At 56.8% G+C, this 15,620-nt stretch overlaps 1 protein-coding gene across 1 annotated transcript in view; it reads left to right on the top strand.

Annotated features, from left to right (window-relative positions):
- The first annotated feature begins 2,798 nt into the window (after positions 1–2,798).
- The window catches only part of TTBK1 (tau tubulin kinase 1), a 37,376-nt gene continuing 24,554 nt past the window's right edge, over positions 2,799–15,620 (top strand). The window contains exons 1-10 of the mRNA XM_036124038.2: positions 2,799–2,869; positions 5,869–6,030; positions 10,914–11,061; positions 11,304–11,377; positions 11,550–11,690; positions 12,473–12,577; positions 12,995–13,060; positions 13,542–13,634; positions 13,719–13,844; positions 15,156–15,310. Of these exons, the coding sequence (XP_035979931.2) occupies positions 5,923–6,030; positions 10,914–11,061; positions 11,304–11,377; positions 11,550–11,690; positions 12,473–12,577; positions 12,995–13,060; positions 13,542–13,634; positions 13,719–13,844; positions 15,156–15,310 (1,016 nt within the window). The 5' untranslated portion in view covers positions 2,799–2,869; positions 5,869–5,922. The remainder of the gene's footprint in view (positions 2,870–5,868; positions 6,031–10,913; positions 11,062–11,303; positions 11,378–11,549; positions 11,691–12,472; positions 12,578–12,994; positions 13,061–13,541; positions 13,635–13,718; positions 13,845–15,155; positions 15,311–15,620) is intronic.

Raw genomic sequence — 15,620 nt, 5'->3', positions numbered from 1 at the left:
GAGAAACAAAGATAAGGATAATTGCCAATTTCTCATCAGAAACAAGGTAAGCTAGACCTACATTTTTATAGTACTGGGGACAAAATTGTCAACCTAGAATCCTAACTCAATACTCAGATCAGGCTGTGTTCTTCAGTGATTTCCTGTCTGAAGTTCCAGTTCCCCTGACATTGACTCTGAGATGGAGAGGATCATGCAAGAAGTTGATCGGGAAGTAGTCTGAAGATCAACATCTGTGAAGGAGTGAAGACAGCAGGATTGGGCAGAGCTTTAATGCAGCCTCAACAGAAGCCTCAGCTGACCGTATCAGGAGTTTTGAAAATGGATGTCCCTTCAGAAATGTCCTGAGTTGGGGTGAGGGGGCTAGGCCTTTGTCCTCACAGGCTGATCATCAGTTGGATATGGGTTGCACCAGAAAGGGTGCATGATTTTGAGTGAGGCAGCATCCTTGGCCAGGGGCAATTTCCAGAGAGGGAGTCAGCTGAGAGCACTCAGACTTCAGCACCCCAGGCAGCCGAAAGAATGAGTACCTAGATTCTGGAGGGGGATCTGGTTGGCTCATGACACTATCCACTACGCTCCCAAAAACTAAGTGGAGAAGATCCAATCTTCTTAGCATGGCGCACAGGGCCCTACATGATCTTGTGCATGCCCACCCCCAGCTCACCTCATGCCCTCTTCTCAGCTTGGAAGTCTCTCCCACCCTCTGCCCTGGCCCCACTTGTCTGTTGCAAAACTCCTAATCCTTCAAATTCCAGTGGACTGCACCTCCTCTGAGTGGTCTTGCTGACTCAATGGTCCTTCCTCCCAGCATCGTGGTTAGGAGCATGGACTCTGAAGCCAGAGTTTGAATCCCAGCCGTGCCACTTGCTAGCTGTGTAACCTAAGGCAAATTACTCAACTTCTCTGTATCTCTGTTTCCTCCTCTATAAAACGGGTGTAACATTAGTACTGCTGCATCATAGGGTTGTTATGAGGATTAAATGAGTTAATATGTGTAAAGTTAGAACAGTGTCTGGCAAGAGTAAATGGTTGCTGTTTGTCGTTGTTAATGGAGGCCTCAGTATGCATTTGTTGAAGGCACAAAGGATGAGAGAGACAAAGTGCAAAGTATGTTCAGAGAATGTTGAGTAATCAAATTTGTCAAAAGGGTGGTAATAGCCTCTATATGGTATTATTACCATGTTGGGAAGAATTTTTAATGTCACAGTAAAGAGTGTGCATCTTGGGGCGCCTGGGTGGCTCAGCGGGTTAAGCGTCTGCCTTAGGCTCGGGTCATGATCTCAGGGTCTTGGGATCAAGCCCCGCATTGGGCTCCCTGCTCAGCAGGGAAGCCTGCTTCTCCCTCTCCCACTCCCCCGGCTTGTGTTCCCTCTCTCACTGTGTCTCTCTCTGTCAAATAAATAAATAAAATCAGCAAAGAGTGTGCATCTTGGGGCAGCTGGGTAGCTCAGTCGGTTAAGCGTCTGCCTTCAGCTGAGGTCATGATCCCAGGGTCCTGGGATGGAGCTCCGCATAGGGCTCCCTGCTTAGCGGGGAGTCTGCATCCCCCTCTCCCTCCGCCCCTCCTCCCCATCCCCACCCCCGCTTGTGCTCTCTGCTCTCTCTCATGCTCTCTCAAATATATAAATAAAATCTTTTTTAAAAAGAGTGCATCTTGGGGCGCCTGGGCAGCTCACTTGGTTAGGTGTCTGCCTTTGGCTCAGGTCTGATCTCCAGGTCCTAGGATCAAGCCCATGTCCTGGCTCCCTGCTCAGTGGGGAGTCTGCCTGTCCCTCTGCCCCTCCCCCTGCTCCTGTGCTCTCTCTCTCAAATAAATAAATAAAATCTTAAAAAAAAAATAAAAATAGGGGCGCCTGGGTGGCTCAGTCGTTAAGTGTCTGCCTTCAGCTCAGGTCATGATCCCAGGGTCCTGGGATCGAGCCCCACATTGGGCTCCCTGCTAGGCAGGAAGCCTGCTTCTCCCTCTCCCACTCCCCCCTGCTTGTGTTTCCTCTCTCGCTGTCTCTCTCTCTGTCAAATAAATAAAATCTTAAAAAAATAAAAAATAAAAAGAGTGCATCTTATTTGTAAGCAGAATGACAGAATTTGCCAACAGATGGGAGGAACGGCCAAAGACAGAGAGGAACTGGTTGAGCCAGGAGGTAAGGCATACGTGTGGGGAGGTGAGTTCTTGGCGAGGGATGTGTGAGAAGAAATGGGGGACCAGGACTATGGAAGGATGGTACAGGTGAGGGGAAAGGAGTTTAGAAGAAAGTATGAACACATGGAAGGTGCAGTGGGGCAATCATCTGAGGCTGATAGGGACAGGCAAGGAGTGACAGGGACGTGCTGGGAGGAGAGAAGATAAGGGATGATCCAGACAGATGAGGTCTGTGGGGACAGGTAAGGAGGGATGGGGCCCTGCCGGGGTGGGGGGTGGCGGTCAAGTGAATGGCAGAAACCAGCGAGGAGAACCGAAGAGCTGGAGCGGGGCCATCTGGAGGAGAACCTAAGGCTGCAGGTGTGGAGAGAGGAGCGGAGTGGAATGTGATGTCAGAGAAAGGGCGGTGATGTAAGAGCCGGGCGGTGGGGCGGTGATGTCAGGGCTGGTGCTGATGCTGGCGGCGCAGTGCATTGTGGGCAGCTCCCCGTTCCGCCGCTGCCTCCGCCGTCGCCCGAGGAGGATCGGGGCCGGGCCGGGCCGGGCGGGGATGATCCCGGGCGGGAGGCCGCCGCCGCCGCCGCCGCCGCCGCCGTCGGAGGGAGCGGGCCGCTCCGCGCCGCACTGAGCCGCCCCCGCCCCCGCCCCGCCCCGGCCCCGGGGGATGCGCCGCCCCGAGCCGCTGCCTCCGCCGCCGCAGCCGCAGCCGCAGCGGGCACAGAGCAGGTGAGGCGGGGCGGGGCCGGCGGCGGGCCGGCGGGGTCGGGGCGGGGGCTCCCCTGCGGGCTCCGCGGGCCTCGGGCCCGGCTCGCCTCCCGGCGCAGCCTTCCCCAGCTCCCCCTCCCTGGGCCGTGTCCGCCCGAGCCGGGACGCCCGCCGCTGGCCTACACAGCCTGGGCCGCATCCCGAGGCCTGGAACGGCTCCCTGCCCCCCACCCCACACACACCCGCCCTCGCCAACCGGCCCCCCACGGCCTCTGCCCACCCCCCCCCCATCCCCACGGCTTCACCCTGCTGTCACCCTGACAAGCCCTTCCCGGCTGCCTCCATAACCTCTCTCCGTCGTCCTCACTCCCTCCGTCCCGCCGGCTAGCTGCCTTACCTACTTCCTCAGCCCTTCAGCAGTGCCCAGAAGCCCCTCCCGGGGACCTGCCGCTTCCTCACCTGCCATCAGGATCGCTCATCACCTGCTTCTGTCTTACCCAACCCCCTCCTCAGATCCTGTCACCCCCCCATCCCTTCCCTTCCCCTCTGCCTCCTTCCACATCTCTTTTCACCTGTTCCCACTATCCCTCACTGGGCTCCTTCACCTCCCCTTATCTGCACTCTCAGATTCCCACAGACACCTGGCTCACACCTTGCATAGTTACACATCAACACCTCAACTCACACACCATGATGAGGTCCCTCCCTTGCTGTGTCTCCCTCCCTGTCTCCCTGCCCACCCCCCACACACACTTGGCCCTACACTGTCTGACAGATATTCATAAAAACCTCTTCCACAAGCCCCCTCACAGGACACACCCATGCCTCCACATACCCAAAGGGTCCTGAGGGGGCAGTAATGGGGCAGCCAAGTTTCTTGTGGCCTGTCATCCAACCTAGTCTAAGCTGAGTGCAGTCCTCAGAGGCAGAGAGTGAGGATGGTGGACAGGAAGAGGCAGGGAACCCCCATTTAGCCTCCTGCTGCCACTCTCCCTTTTCCCACCCCACCTGTTCCTTCTAGGCTTGCCCATCTTGAAACTGGTTGCTGCATCCCCATTTTTCTCATCAACCTATAGAATCCCCTATCACAGGGCTGGAAGGCCCACCAGAGGTCACCAACTGCACAAAGCTCTCTCCCTACTGGTTCAATGGCTTCTTCGGTCTTGTCCTCAACTTGTTTCCACCTTTATTCCAGAATCCCCCACCCCCTACCTCTCCCTTTATCCTGCCATTGCTCTCACTGCCCTCTGAATTCCTGATGCCCCACATGGCACTTTGGCAGAAGGTGGGCAGTGGCCTATTCGGCATCCCCACAGTTCTGATGCTCTGAAGTTGGGTGGGTTGGAGGAATGAGTCAGCTGAGTCACTTGAAGAAAGACAGGACAAGAGCGACAGTGTCCCTCTGCATGAAGACCTGTTCTCCACATGACCCTCATGGCGCACCATGACCTGTTGAAGGTTGTTTCTATGCCTTTACTATCCCACACTGCCCCCTGTATCAGGATGACTACACACAGGAGTCTGGGGGAAATATCCCCATCCCAAGGAAAAACAGGTTTATGGAGTTTCAGCCCCATCCATGGATACCTTAGTCACTTTCCTCCTCCCCGCCTCCCTTCCACCCCACCTCGTCCCCAGCTGGAGTAACTAACTGCCTTCCAGCTGTGACTGTCCAGGGTCCCTGTGAGGGCAGAGCAGTGTTCTCATCCAAAGTGTAGGGGGAAAGAAGAGAAGAGAAGATCCTGGTTCCAATCCTGTATGGGTTTGACAGAAATCTCAAAAAACAGCCCCCTGCCTACACACATGCCCATCACAGACAGACACAAAAACACGCATAAGCACACACAGACGGATGGACAGGCACAGACACACACACAAAGACACACAAAGACATATATACATACTCGCGGAAGGCCACACGTGCGGGTACGCATGCAGACGCATACACGTGCACACACATTTATTTCCCTGGATAACACTGGCGGGCTTTCCCAAGCCTCACGCTCAGGACACTCTCTTTGATATTCAACTTCTACCTCTATGCCAATGCCATCCTCCTTCTTGTTCTGGAGCAGACAGAAGGTGTGGTCGGAGCTCTCTCAGCACACGCCCACCCCGACCTTCCTCCTGCCTCCTGTTAGACCCATCCCACTCCCTGTTGTTCCCAAGACGCGCCCCCCCAAACCACCACCCAGTTCAGCCTGTCTCTCTCCCTTGGAGTGGCCGCAGGTTTGCGGTCCCTGTAAAATCCATGTGCTGAGCCCTCACCTTATGTTCACCCCATGGCTCACATCCTTGCTTCTGAACCCCACGGCTGTCAGTGAGTTGGGCTCACCCCTGAGAATGGTGCGTGCCTCACACACTGCATCATCCTCACTTAGCACCACCCCCGAGGGGCTGCTGTGTATCTCATTTTCTTGATTATCCCGAGTCCTGCGGTTGATTAGCATCACTCTGGAGTGGGTCTCCCATGGGTCACCCCTTGGTCAGCAGGTCTCCCCTTTTAGTAAGCTTCAGATGCACAGCTCCATGGGCATTTGGTGGCACCTCTGCATAGGAATGTGTGGGTGTTGGGGGAGCCTCGGATCAAGTCACTCAGACGGGTCCTTCTTGGCCCAGGTGTCCCCTATGCAAGCATGGGTCCTAGATTAGTATGCCCTTCCCTGGGGGCAGTTAGCAAGTCTCCTCCACATTAGCATCTCTCTCTTTGGGAAATGCTGTCCCCATAGCCTGTTCGCTCGGCATTTTCCTCTCCTTTTTTCAACATGTGCGTCCTGTCGTTGGGTTTCACATCCCCAGTTTGTAGTGTGTGTCTCCCTTCCCGTGGGTAGTATTTCTGTCTTCTCTTCTGACCTCCACCTGGGTGTTTACACAGTGCTTCCCCCAGTAACCCCGGGAGCATCTGCCCAGCGGGCCCGGGAAGGATGCCTGCCAGGAGAATGGCGCTCCCCTCCTCCGTATCTGCGAGCCGTCCCGGGTGCGTTGCCTGCCCCACTCACAGCCCCTCCCCACTCCCCCAGGTAGATGGCCCCCCCAGGGCAGGCCCTGCGGACACCCCTCCCTCCGGCTGGCGGATGCAGTGCCTAGCGGCCGCTCTTAAGGACGAAACCAATATGAGTGGGGGAGGGGAGCAGGCCGACATACTGCCGGCCAACTACGTGGTCAAGGACCGCTGGAAGGTGGTGAGTGACCCGGCGGGGCCAAGGGAGGGGTGGGGAGAGGAGGGGAGGGGAGGGGAGGAGAGGACCGGAGACCTGTTAAAACAGTTGCCCCCAACTCCTCTCCCCTAAGAGGGAGGTGCCCCGAGTTCATCTGCGTTCTGCTTGCCGTCACTGTTCTGGCGTACACTTGTGGACAGTCGCTTTCTCCCAGCGCCCTGGCTCACCCGTTCCCCGGCCAGGGCACGTTGCTCGGGCCCAGCCTGAGCAGGAGCTGCAGAGCTCTGTGGGGGAGGCGGGCGGGGTGGGGGCGGGGGCCTTTCGTTGCCGGACCTTGGAGAAGGGCAGTGAGCGAGCACGTGTCCCTCCGCTTCCGCAGAGGACAGAAAGGCCTGGCTTCGGGGAAAGAGGCCTTGCGGGCGCTCCCACCGCAGCCGCACTCCATCTTCTTCCACCCTCCTCCCCTCACTGGTTCCTGCGGCAGGTGCAAGACGCCGAGACTCCATGTCCCAGCGTGCCTTGCTCCTCCAGCCCAGGACTTCGGGCTGTTCCGCCTGCTGGGAGTTGTAGTCCGAGGCTCCTCGGGGTTTGGGCCCGGATGGGAGGGGGACCATGTGAGGGGTTGGGGGAAAGGCAGTGTCTGGGGAGCGGGACCTATCGTAAATCAATCCCTGTCCATCCCCCCACCCCTTTTCCTTCCGTCGCTTAAGAGCTCTCTGGTGTCCTCTTATTGTGGGGGCAGGATGGTGTAGGGTGGATTGCTGGATGATGGTGTGTGAGCTTGTGGGTCTGCACGGCTGAGTGGAGAGCCTGGAGGAGAGGAGGGAGAACAACACAGGCCTACACTAAGCCTCTGTGTGGAGGTGTGGGGGAGTCGGAGGGGGGATTCAGCTCACCTGGGCTGCAGGGTTGAGGGGAGAGTGGGGCCTTGGTGCTAGCTGGTCTCCACGGCAACAACCACCCTTCTGGCAGGTTCCCTAAAGGCCCAGGGACAGGGGCAAAGGTGGTAGCGTTGTCTGAGATGTCTCTGGGACTGGGAGAGGTGGTGGCACCGGAGGGCCAGAGAGCTAAGGGGAGGGGCCATCTAGGTCCCGGAGGGGACTTCCTGAGAGGGAGAGTGACAGGACAGAAATTGGGGGAAGAGGAGCCAGGGCGGTAATCAAGGGAATGAGGGTCTGGCAAAATGAGGAGTGTTCCTCCAAAAACCTTCTGGGTCCCCTGACATGAGAGCTTAGTTTCTGACAGATTGGAGGCAGAATTTTGCCTTGAAGAGGTGAGAAAAAGATGGTGTTCACACCATACTGAGTTTGGGTTAGAACTTTCTGCTGCTTTTTGAGGGAGGTGGTGGGAGATGAGTAAGGAGAGACATGGTGGGGGGGCGTTGGGGGAAGGGGCAAGTGTGCAGTCTTTGCCAGGCTGACCTCTCTTTACCGTCACTCCCTCCCTGGCTCCTGGAGAAGTAGGGAGGGTGGGGTGCCAGATGCCTCCCCTCAGCCATCTCCCAGTGAGGGGCGGGGGACAGAGACATGAGGCAGAGCTCAGGAACCAAGAACACGCTGTCCAAAGAGAAAATGAGCCGGCCTGGAGAAAGGGAGGGGCGGTGGCACTAGGTGGAGTATTTACAAATAAGAACATTTGACTCTTCTTGAGGGGTGCTTCTCAGAATCAGAATAGCAAACAATACCACTGCTAATAAAAACAGCATTCAGTTTTGAGCACTTACTGTTGCCAGACACTGTGCAAAATGTCTTACATGCATTATCTCGGCAAACAGTGGAATAGATGTTATTACCCCCTTTTCACAGGCGTGGAAACAGGTACAGAGACTGGTTCACCTGCCACGTTCTCATGATGGCCAGGTGGAACGAGGTCTGTCTGACTGCTGGGGAGCTGGTCACTAAGCCGTACTGCTTCCCAAGAATTAGCCCACCCAAGAATCAGGAGCACAGAGACGAAGGAGTCTTTGTGACCAGTTCTAGAGCAACTCTTTCATTTGACAGAGGAGGAAAAGTGGAGGCACAGAATTTAAGAAACTCACTCCAGGTGACCCAGAGCTGGGCCAAGAAACTAGGTTTCCCTTCTCCTAAGTGAATGCTTGTCCTATTGTGTCATATTAGCCCTCCAGTAGCCCTCCTTTGACAGGGGAGGGGATCCTGAAAAAAATTAGGAGGGGAGGAATAGTGTTGGGCAAAAGGAGATTGAGAGAACATTCTGGTTACCCGGCGTGGACAGGGCTGCATTATGACTTTCATGGGCCCTGGGCACTTTTGCTTTCATGGACCCCTTTCTCTATAATAAAGTACTAAAAATTGTATTTTATGACTGCATTGGTATAAAGAGGAATGAATTAACATTATATATTAAAATGTTTTGACCTAAGAGATCATTTGTTTTCCTTCTGAATTAAAAATATTGAAACATTTTTATGGCGCCCTGAAAGTATTATGGGCCACAGTGCCTGCTATGCCCGATGGATAAGTGGGGTCTGTAGGGCCTGGGGAGGAGGGGTGTTAGGTGAGTGGGTGGGTGCACACCCCAACTTGCTGTCCCAGGGAGGTTTGGCAATGGGTGAGGGGGGACAGCTGGGGGTTAAGGGAGGAGAAACAGCCTCTGTTTGGAAGTGAAGAGGGCAAAGACATACCATTGACCACCCTTGGAAATTGGGGAGCGGGTATGGGAAATGTCTTGGCTGCCCCGAGCCCTCCTTACCACCTCGGGTGAGGATTTGGGGGCCTGGCAGATTCGGGCTTGAATCTCAGCACTCACAGCTTTAAGCTCTGTGCAGTCACCAGTTGCTGTGATATGGCAGTTAAGAGTATGGGTTCTGCATCGGAGTGCCTGGGTTTAAATGAAACCTGGCGTTGCTGCTTACTAGCAAGTGTGACCTGTGACTACTTCACTCCCTGCGCCTTAGTTTTCCTTCTGTGCAAAATGGTGACTTTTATGACCTTCTGCACCTGTGTTGTCAGGAACCGTAGGGGATGAGCTCAGATGATGGCTGAGAGCCTGGAGCACATAACCCAAGATGTGGTTCTTGTTTCCTCCCCCTCCCCCCTTTCTCCCATGCTCGCACACAACAAACCATAAAGGATTCTAGAAGATACTAGAATCTCTCCTGAGTTTAAAGTTCTCCAGAGGGAGACATGCCGCTGCTTTCCTTGAGTCTGTGTCTATCCCCTCCTGATTCTGAAATTCTTCCAGGAGGGGCGCCTGCATGGCTCAGTCAGTTAAGCGGTTAAGCGTCTGCCTTCAGCTCAGGTCATGATCCCAGGGTCCTGGGATCGGAGCGGGCTCCCTGCTCAGCGGGGGGCCTGCTTCTCCCTCTCCTGCTCCCCCTACTTGTGCTCTCTCCCTCTTTCTCTGTCAAATAAATAAATAAGTCTTTAAAACATTTTTTAAAAAATGAAATTCTTCTAGGAGTCTGACTTAACTTTTGTCTCAAGTACTGAGAGACTCTGGTTTCAGACCATCCTTCCTCCTTTCTCTTTCCCTTGTCTCCTTCCTGGGCAAAAGAGCCTTCGGGATGCAGCCAGACGTCCACTCCTCTTCTAAATCTTCCCTTTATCCTTCTGTCTTTTCTTGGAGTGGTTTCAACTGTAACCCGCTGGGAACTCCCAGTCCTGGGCTCTGCCCTGCCCCCTTCCCCGCTCCATCCCCGTGCTTCAGCCACCATTAAACTATTAATGGGACCTGAGTGCTGAATAAATGCTAAGGGGAGGGCTTGGAGATGCATGACGCTCAGAGTCAGTTTACAGGCCAGCTGATCTGAGCAGCCTCCGCCCAATCCCTAGCAAGCCCAGCTCTGCTGGTGAGTTAACAGGCCAACAGGAGGCAAATGAGTGTTCTGGAAGATGTTCAGCGAAGGCAGGCCACCCGTGAGGTGAGCTCTACATCTTTTTTAACCAACTGAGTCCCAGCGTAGAACTCAGCACCTTCCCCTTGTCCCTCATCATTGCCAGCAGCACATTGGCTCTCCAGGAACCCCGGTGCCTCTGACTTGAAATGATTTTAATCCTTCCCCATCACTCAGCTTTGCTCATCTCCCCTGGCCGACCCTTCCTCCAACTCAGTTCTCCCCTCTGCCTTTTCTCACTGCCTGCCATGGGATGCTGGAGGAGGAGGGCCTAGAGGGTCAGGTCTGTACTGCTTCGCCCCCTGGGGGGGCGGGAATAGCCAGACTCTCCGAACCTGCATTCCCACCAGGGTCCTGCGCGCCCCCTGCCCCCAGAGGAGGCTCACCTTGGTTCGGGGCATCTGACCAGGGGTCTAGGGAGTGCTGTGAGCTTCAGCAATGGGCATGGACAATGAATACCCTTCCTTTGCTGAGTCTCCTCCCCAAATACTCCCCTCTCCCCCGCCCGCCCCATTACTCTCTCCCTTTAATGACACCTGTCAGGAGACTGCCCACCTGAGGAAGGGCCTGCTTCTCTGGAGGATCCACCCTGAAGCGGGGAGGTTCTGGAAATAGTTTTCCTTCTGGATGGTGGTTGTTCAGTCTAGTTGCAGGGTAGGGGAAGGGTGATATTTCTCGTCCTTCCAGAGAAGAAAAGTTTCACGATGGCCCACGATCTCTTCAGAACCCTACACAGGCTCTTCTCCATGTCTATGTGGAGTCAGAGGTCTCCTACCCTCTCCCACCTCGCACTCTGACATCTAGCCGTGTGTGTGTGTGTGTGTGTGTGTGTGTGTGTGTGTGAGTGCGCGCACATCCATGGGCTGAGCTGTCTCTGGCACTAGGAGAGGAGGAAGGGGCAATGGCGGGTGGGGCAAGGGAGGCAGACACAGGGTCCTCCCCTTCAAGGCTAGCCCTACCCCCACCAATAAAGGGTATGAGCCAGCAACGGATGGGATGAGGAGCTGCTGAGCCTGATCCCTGTGTTTCCTATCCCCTTCTTCCATCTCCGTAGCTGAAAAAGATCGGGGGCGGGGGCTTTGGTGAGATCTACGAGGCCATGGACCTGCTGACCAGGGAGAACGTGGCCCTCAAGGTGGAGTCAGCCCAGCAGCCCAAGCAGGTCCTCAAGATGGAGGTGGCTGTGCTCAAAAAGCTGCAAGGTGCTGGTCAAGGGCAGGAGGATGGGAGCAGAGAGGTGCCAGTTGGAGTCTGGGGCTAAGGGAGAGCTGATGGGGATGGTGAGATGGGGCCAGAGTCTAAGGGTGGTGATGGGGAGAGGGGCAGGGGGAGGTGGGGGGAGGAGTCATGGGACCAGGAATCAAGAGCGCACTGGAGACACCTGAGGATTGGGAAGTGAGGAAGAAGGAGTGGGAGTTGGGAGACCCCTCTCTGTGCCCCACAGGGAAAAGCCACGTGTGCAGGTTCATTGGCTGTGGCCGGAATGAGAAGTTTAATTACGTAGTGATGCAGCTCCAGGTGAGTCCCGTGGGGTCCTCCCTCTACTCTCCCCCAAAAGCTTGGGTTGTGACCGCTGGAGTGGGGAGTGGGCACAAACCTTTGGGGATGAGGCTGGGCAGAGTGTCACAGTGGTGCAGCGGGGAGGGGGGCAGGGCAGCCGAGCCTAGCCGGCCCCCACCGCCACCCCCAGGGCCGGAACCTGGCCGACCTGCGCCGCAGCCAGCCGCGAGGCACCTTCACGCTGAGCACCACGCTGCGGCTGGGCAAGCAGATCCTGGAGTCCATTGAGGCCATCCACTCTGTGGGCTTCCTGCATCGTGACATCAAGCCGGTGAGGGCTGCCCTACCTGGCCCCTCCTCCAAAGCACACCCCCCCCCCACCTCTCCCTCTCTGGGTCCCATGGTTTCTCCTCCAGAGCAGTGGTTGGGGCAGGAATAGCCTCTTCTACCTGCTCCTTCCTCCTGCTCTCGGCCCCAAGCCCCTTCTCCTCCTCTCCCCTGCCTGCCAAGAGCACACACCCCAGCCTGCCCCTGGCCCACATCTCTCCTCTGTTCTTCTCTTCTCCCTTACCCCTGCCCTGATTAGTCCTTGAACTTCGGAAGGTGCAGGGGTTGGGGAAACACAGAGGAATCTCTAGAGAAAGGGACGGAGGGGCTGGGCTTGGTAAGGAATTCCAAGTAGCTGATGGTGTGGCATCTTGGATCCGGTGTTGTAAAGACCTCCATTTTAAATAAGGGCTCACAACTGAGGTCCAGAAAGACTGGTTGAATGGCCCAAGGTCACACAGCAAGAACAACGCAGGTCTTCTGCTGCCTCAGAGCAGGATAGTGTCACTAAGCCACATGGCCCTACCAGGGCGTCCCAAGGATTGAGGGCTGGACACACACCTCAGTTCAACCCCCAGCTGGGTCATCGCCTGCTGTGTGATCTTGGAGAAGCACGTCAGCTCTTTGACCTTCGGTATCCTCATCTCTAAGATGAGGGTGATCCCACCTATTTCTCAGATGGGACACGACAACCTGCGGTACACGGTGGTGTTTACCCTTAAGGTGCCCCTTGAGGTGGGCCGGGTGGGGTTGGAGCCCCACGGTCATAGCTCCTGTCTTCCGCAGTCCAACTTCGCCATGGGCAGGCTGCCCTCCACCTACAGAAAGTGCTACATGTTGGACTTCGGGCTGGCCCGGCAGTACACCAACACCACGGGGGACGTTCGGCCCGTGAGTACCGCCGCGCGCGGGGGTCCCTGGCCGCCCTGCCTGCCTCCCCGACCCGGGGACCCTTCATCAGTTTTTCCTGCAGCTGCCTAAGCAGGCCCGGCCTGGGTTCAGTACAAGCAGCACCCAGCTCAGTCTACACTCGCCCGACCCCCGGCTCCTGGGGCTCTGGGTAGATGCCAAACCTCACCCTGTGATCCACACCCTGTGACCTGGCTGCCCACCCGGGTTAGGGATGGACACAGGGGCAGTGAACAGGGTCAGGAGGCAGGGGCAGGACTGGGGCTGGTGTGGCAGGCTTGGGGGAGGGGGAGGGAGTCAGGGGTAAAGTAGGCGGAGTTAGGCTCCGGAAGGAGGGTGGAGATGTGGCCGAAGTCAGGGGCGTTGGGTGAGGGTCCTGCTGTGTTCTCCCTTTTGCAGCCCCGGAATGTGGCCGGGTTTCGAGGGACTGTTCGTTATGCATCAGTCAATGCCCACAAGAACCGGGTGAGTGGCAGAGCCGCGCCTGAGTGTGGGGAGCGGGGGCGGCAGTAGGGCCAGGGGCAGGGGCAGAGTGTGCAGCTGAGGGAGAGGGGAGGGCGGGCAGCTGTCGAGGTGGGGAGAGAAGTACGGGGCAGGGGCTGGGAGCTGCCACGCCAGAGACCGTGGCTGGAAGAAGGCTCTGTTGCCATCTCCCCGTGACTTCACCTTCGTCCTTGTTTTGGGAGATTCCCTCCTCTCTGGTCATACCATTAGTCTGTGTGGGGTGCAGAAGCATGGACAGAAGTTTTGACACTGGGATTCTATGCGTCCTGGAGGGTCAGGGATAGAGCCGTGGTTTCAGGGAGACCTCAGCTCCTCCCACGGGGATTTGGGTGTCAGGCCTCTCTGAGGTATCCCCCTCAAGAAGGGTCAGCCCCCCTAGTCCCAGGGAAAGACCTGAGAGCTGTGGGTGACTCCCCTCGCCGCCGCACCCCCCCCCCCCCAGGAGATGGGCCGCCATGATGACCTGTGGTCGCTCTTCTACATGCTGGTGGAGTTTGCAGTGGGCCAGCTGCCCTGGAGGAAGATCAAGGATAAGGTGAGCCCCGTGCAGCTAGGTCTGAGGAGGTGGAGGGGGCGGGGGGCACGGGGGCCCCATCACCCCGTGCCCTCTTGCCTCCAGGAGCAGGTAGGGATGATCAAGGAAAAGTATGAGCACCGGATGCTGCTGAAGCACATGCCTTCTGAGTTCCACCTCTTCCTGGACCACATCGCCAGCCTCGACTACTTCACCAAGCCCGATTACCAGGTGGGAGCCTGCCACCTGGCCCCCGCACCCCTGGACATCTCTGTGGGGGTGACCATCCCCAGCAGCACCCATACTGCTGAGAGCCCGCACCCCTGTCGGCTGAGCCCTGTGCATCTCCCCCAGTCTTCCAACTGCATGACGCTGTTTTGTGCTCTTGTAAACGGTATTCATGGCTACGAGTTACCAACAGCTTACCCTCTTCTCGGTGCTTTTCATGCATTAACTCATTTAAAATTCAAAACAAGCCTTTGGTGAGAATGTGTGTTCCTTATGTGATTATTCTAACACTTAACAATTAATGAAGCCAAGTGCTTTCAAGTACTTTACACCAGAACTCTGCATTGTCCCCATTTCACAGAGGAGGAAACTAAGGCCTGATAGCATGGCTGGGAGCAGGGCAGGGCTCAGGCACATCTTCTGACTCCCAAGTCCAGTGCTTTTTCCAAGGTGCCACCATCACACACGTAGGGGACTCACTTAGACCCTGACAGGAGTGGGGGATACATCAGCAGTGTTCTGCCCAGGACCCACTATGTGCCAGGCACAAGTCTACACACCCCAGGGAGCACAGCGACAGGCACGCAGGGGGCGTCAGTAAAGTGGGTCCTGCCAGCAGAGAGACCCTGCCCTGCATTCTGGAGAGAGCTAAGTCAGAAGTGGAATGGTCTGGGGGCCTCCGATGGTCTACAGGTGCCCACCACGTCCTGCGCCTAGAGCCCTGGTGGTTGGCAGAGATGCCTCGCTTGGGCAATAGAAGGCCCTGCCCCCCAGTTCTCCTCCTGGTGTTCCCCAGACCAGACAGCTGCAAGCAAGCGAGCACACAGTGTGCTGGCTGCTAGGAACGGAGAGCGGCAGAGCGGCAGATCGGGGAGTGCGTGGGGTGGGGGAATCCGGGAGGGCTTCGCCGAGGAGAGGACTGGTGGGTTAGGCGGTGCCGCTGGAAGCAGCAGCCTGTGCGGAGCGTGACCCCACGTGGTGGCTTTGGGAAACTACCGGAGCTCCCCGGCTGCTGAGGCTTCCCGAGATGGTGGGGATGGCCGAGCAGGCTGGGGGTAAGCAGGGGACAGATCTCAGAGGGCTGGTGCCCAGCCAGTGGGGCTCAAACCAAGACGGTAATTTGCATGCTGATTTACATATCATGTGCATGTTTTCATTTAAAATCAATGTGCCCTTCTCCTTCCAGTGCCCCCTCTCGGCCCATCCTTGTCCTGGAAGGTCCCTCTCTTCCCCCTGCAATCCTGGCAACTGCCCCCTCCTCCTGGCTAGCCCCAGGGTCACCTCTGTGTCCTCCCGCCACCCCCACCCCTGCAGTTGATCATGTCGGTGTTTGAGAACAGCATGAAGGAGCGGGGCATCGCTGAGAATGAGGCCTTTGACTGGGAGAAGGCGGGCACTGATGCCCTCCTGTCCACGAGCACCTCCACTCCACCCCAGCAGAACACCCGGCAGACGGCAGCCATGTTTGGGTGAGTCTCGGGAGGGACGATGGGCCAGTGGGGGGCCAGGTGACCCACAACTGCCACCCAGAAAGCCCTCTCCTCCTCTTCCTACCTGGACACACCTGGCTGTCTTTCCTATTCTTGGTGCTCAACAGTGGGGTTCTCGAACCCCAGGCAGTTCTGCCACATCTCCACCTTCAACGTGAGGACAGAGTGGGCGTCCTCATTTGGAGTTTTTGACCTTACTGGGGAGTGGGGAACCCTGAGTGAAATTACCTGAGCCCCACAGTTTGTTTCTGTTGCTCACGCACATTCCTTTAGCGAACATGTCTTGAGC

The sequence above is a fragment of the Halichoerus grypus genome, chromosome 9 (assembly GCF_964656455.1).
Source record: "Halichoerus grypus chromosome 9, mHalGry1.hap1.1, whole genome shotgun sequence".
Classification (NCBI taxonomy): domain Eukaryota; kingdom Metazoa; phylum Chordata; class Mammalia; order Carnivora; family Phocidae; genus Halichoerus; species Halichoerus grypus.
Note: the sequence above shows the minus strand (reverse complement) of the source record. Positions and strands in the feature narration are given on the sequence as shown.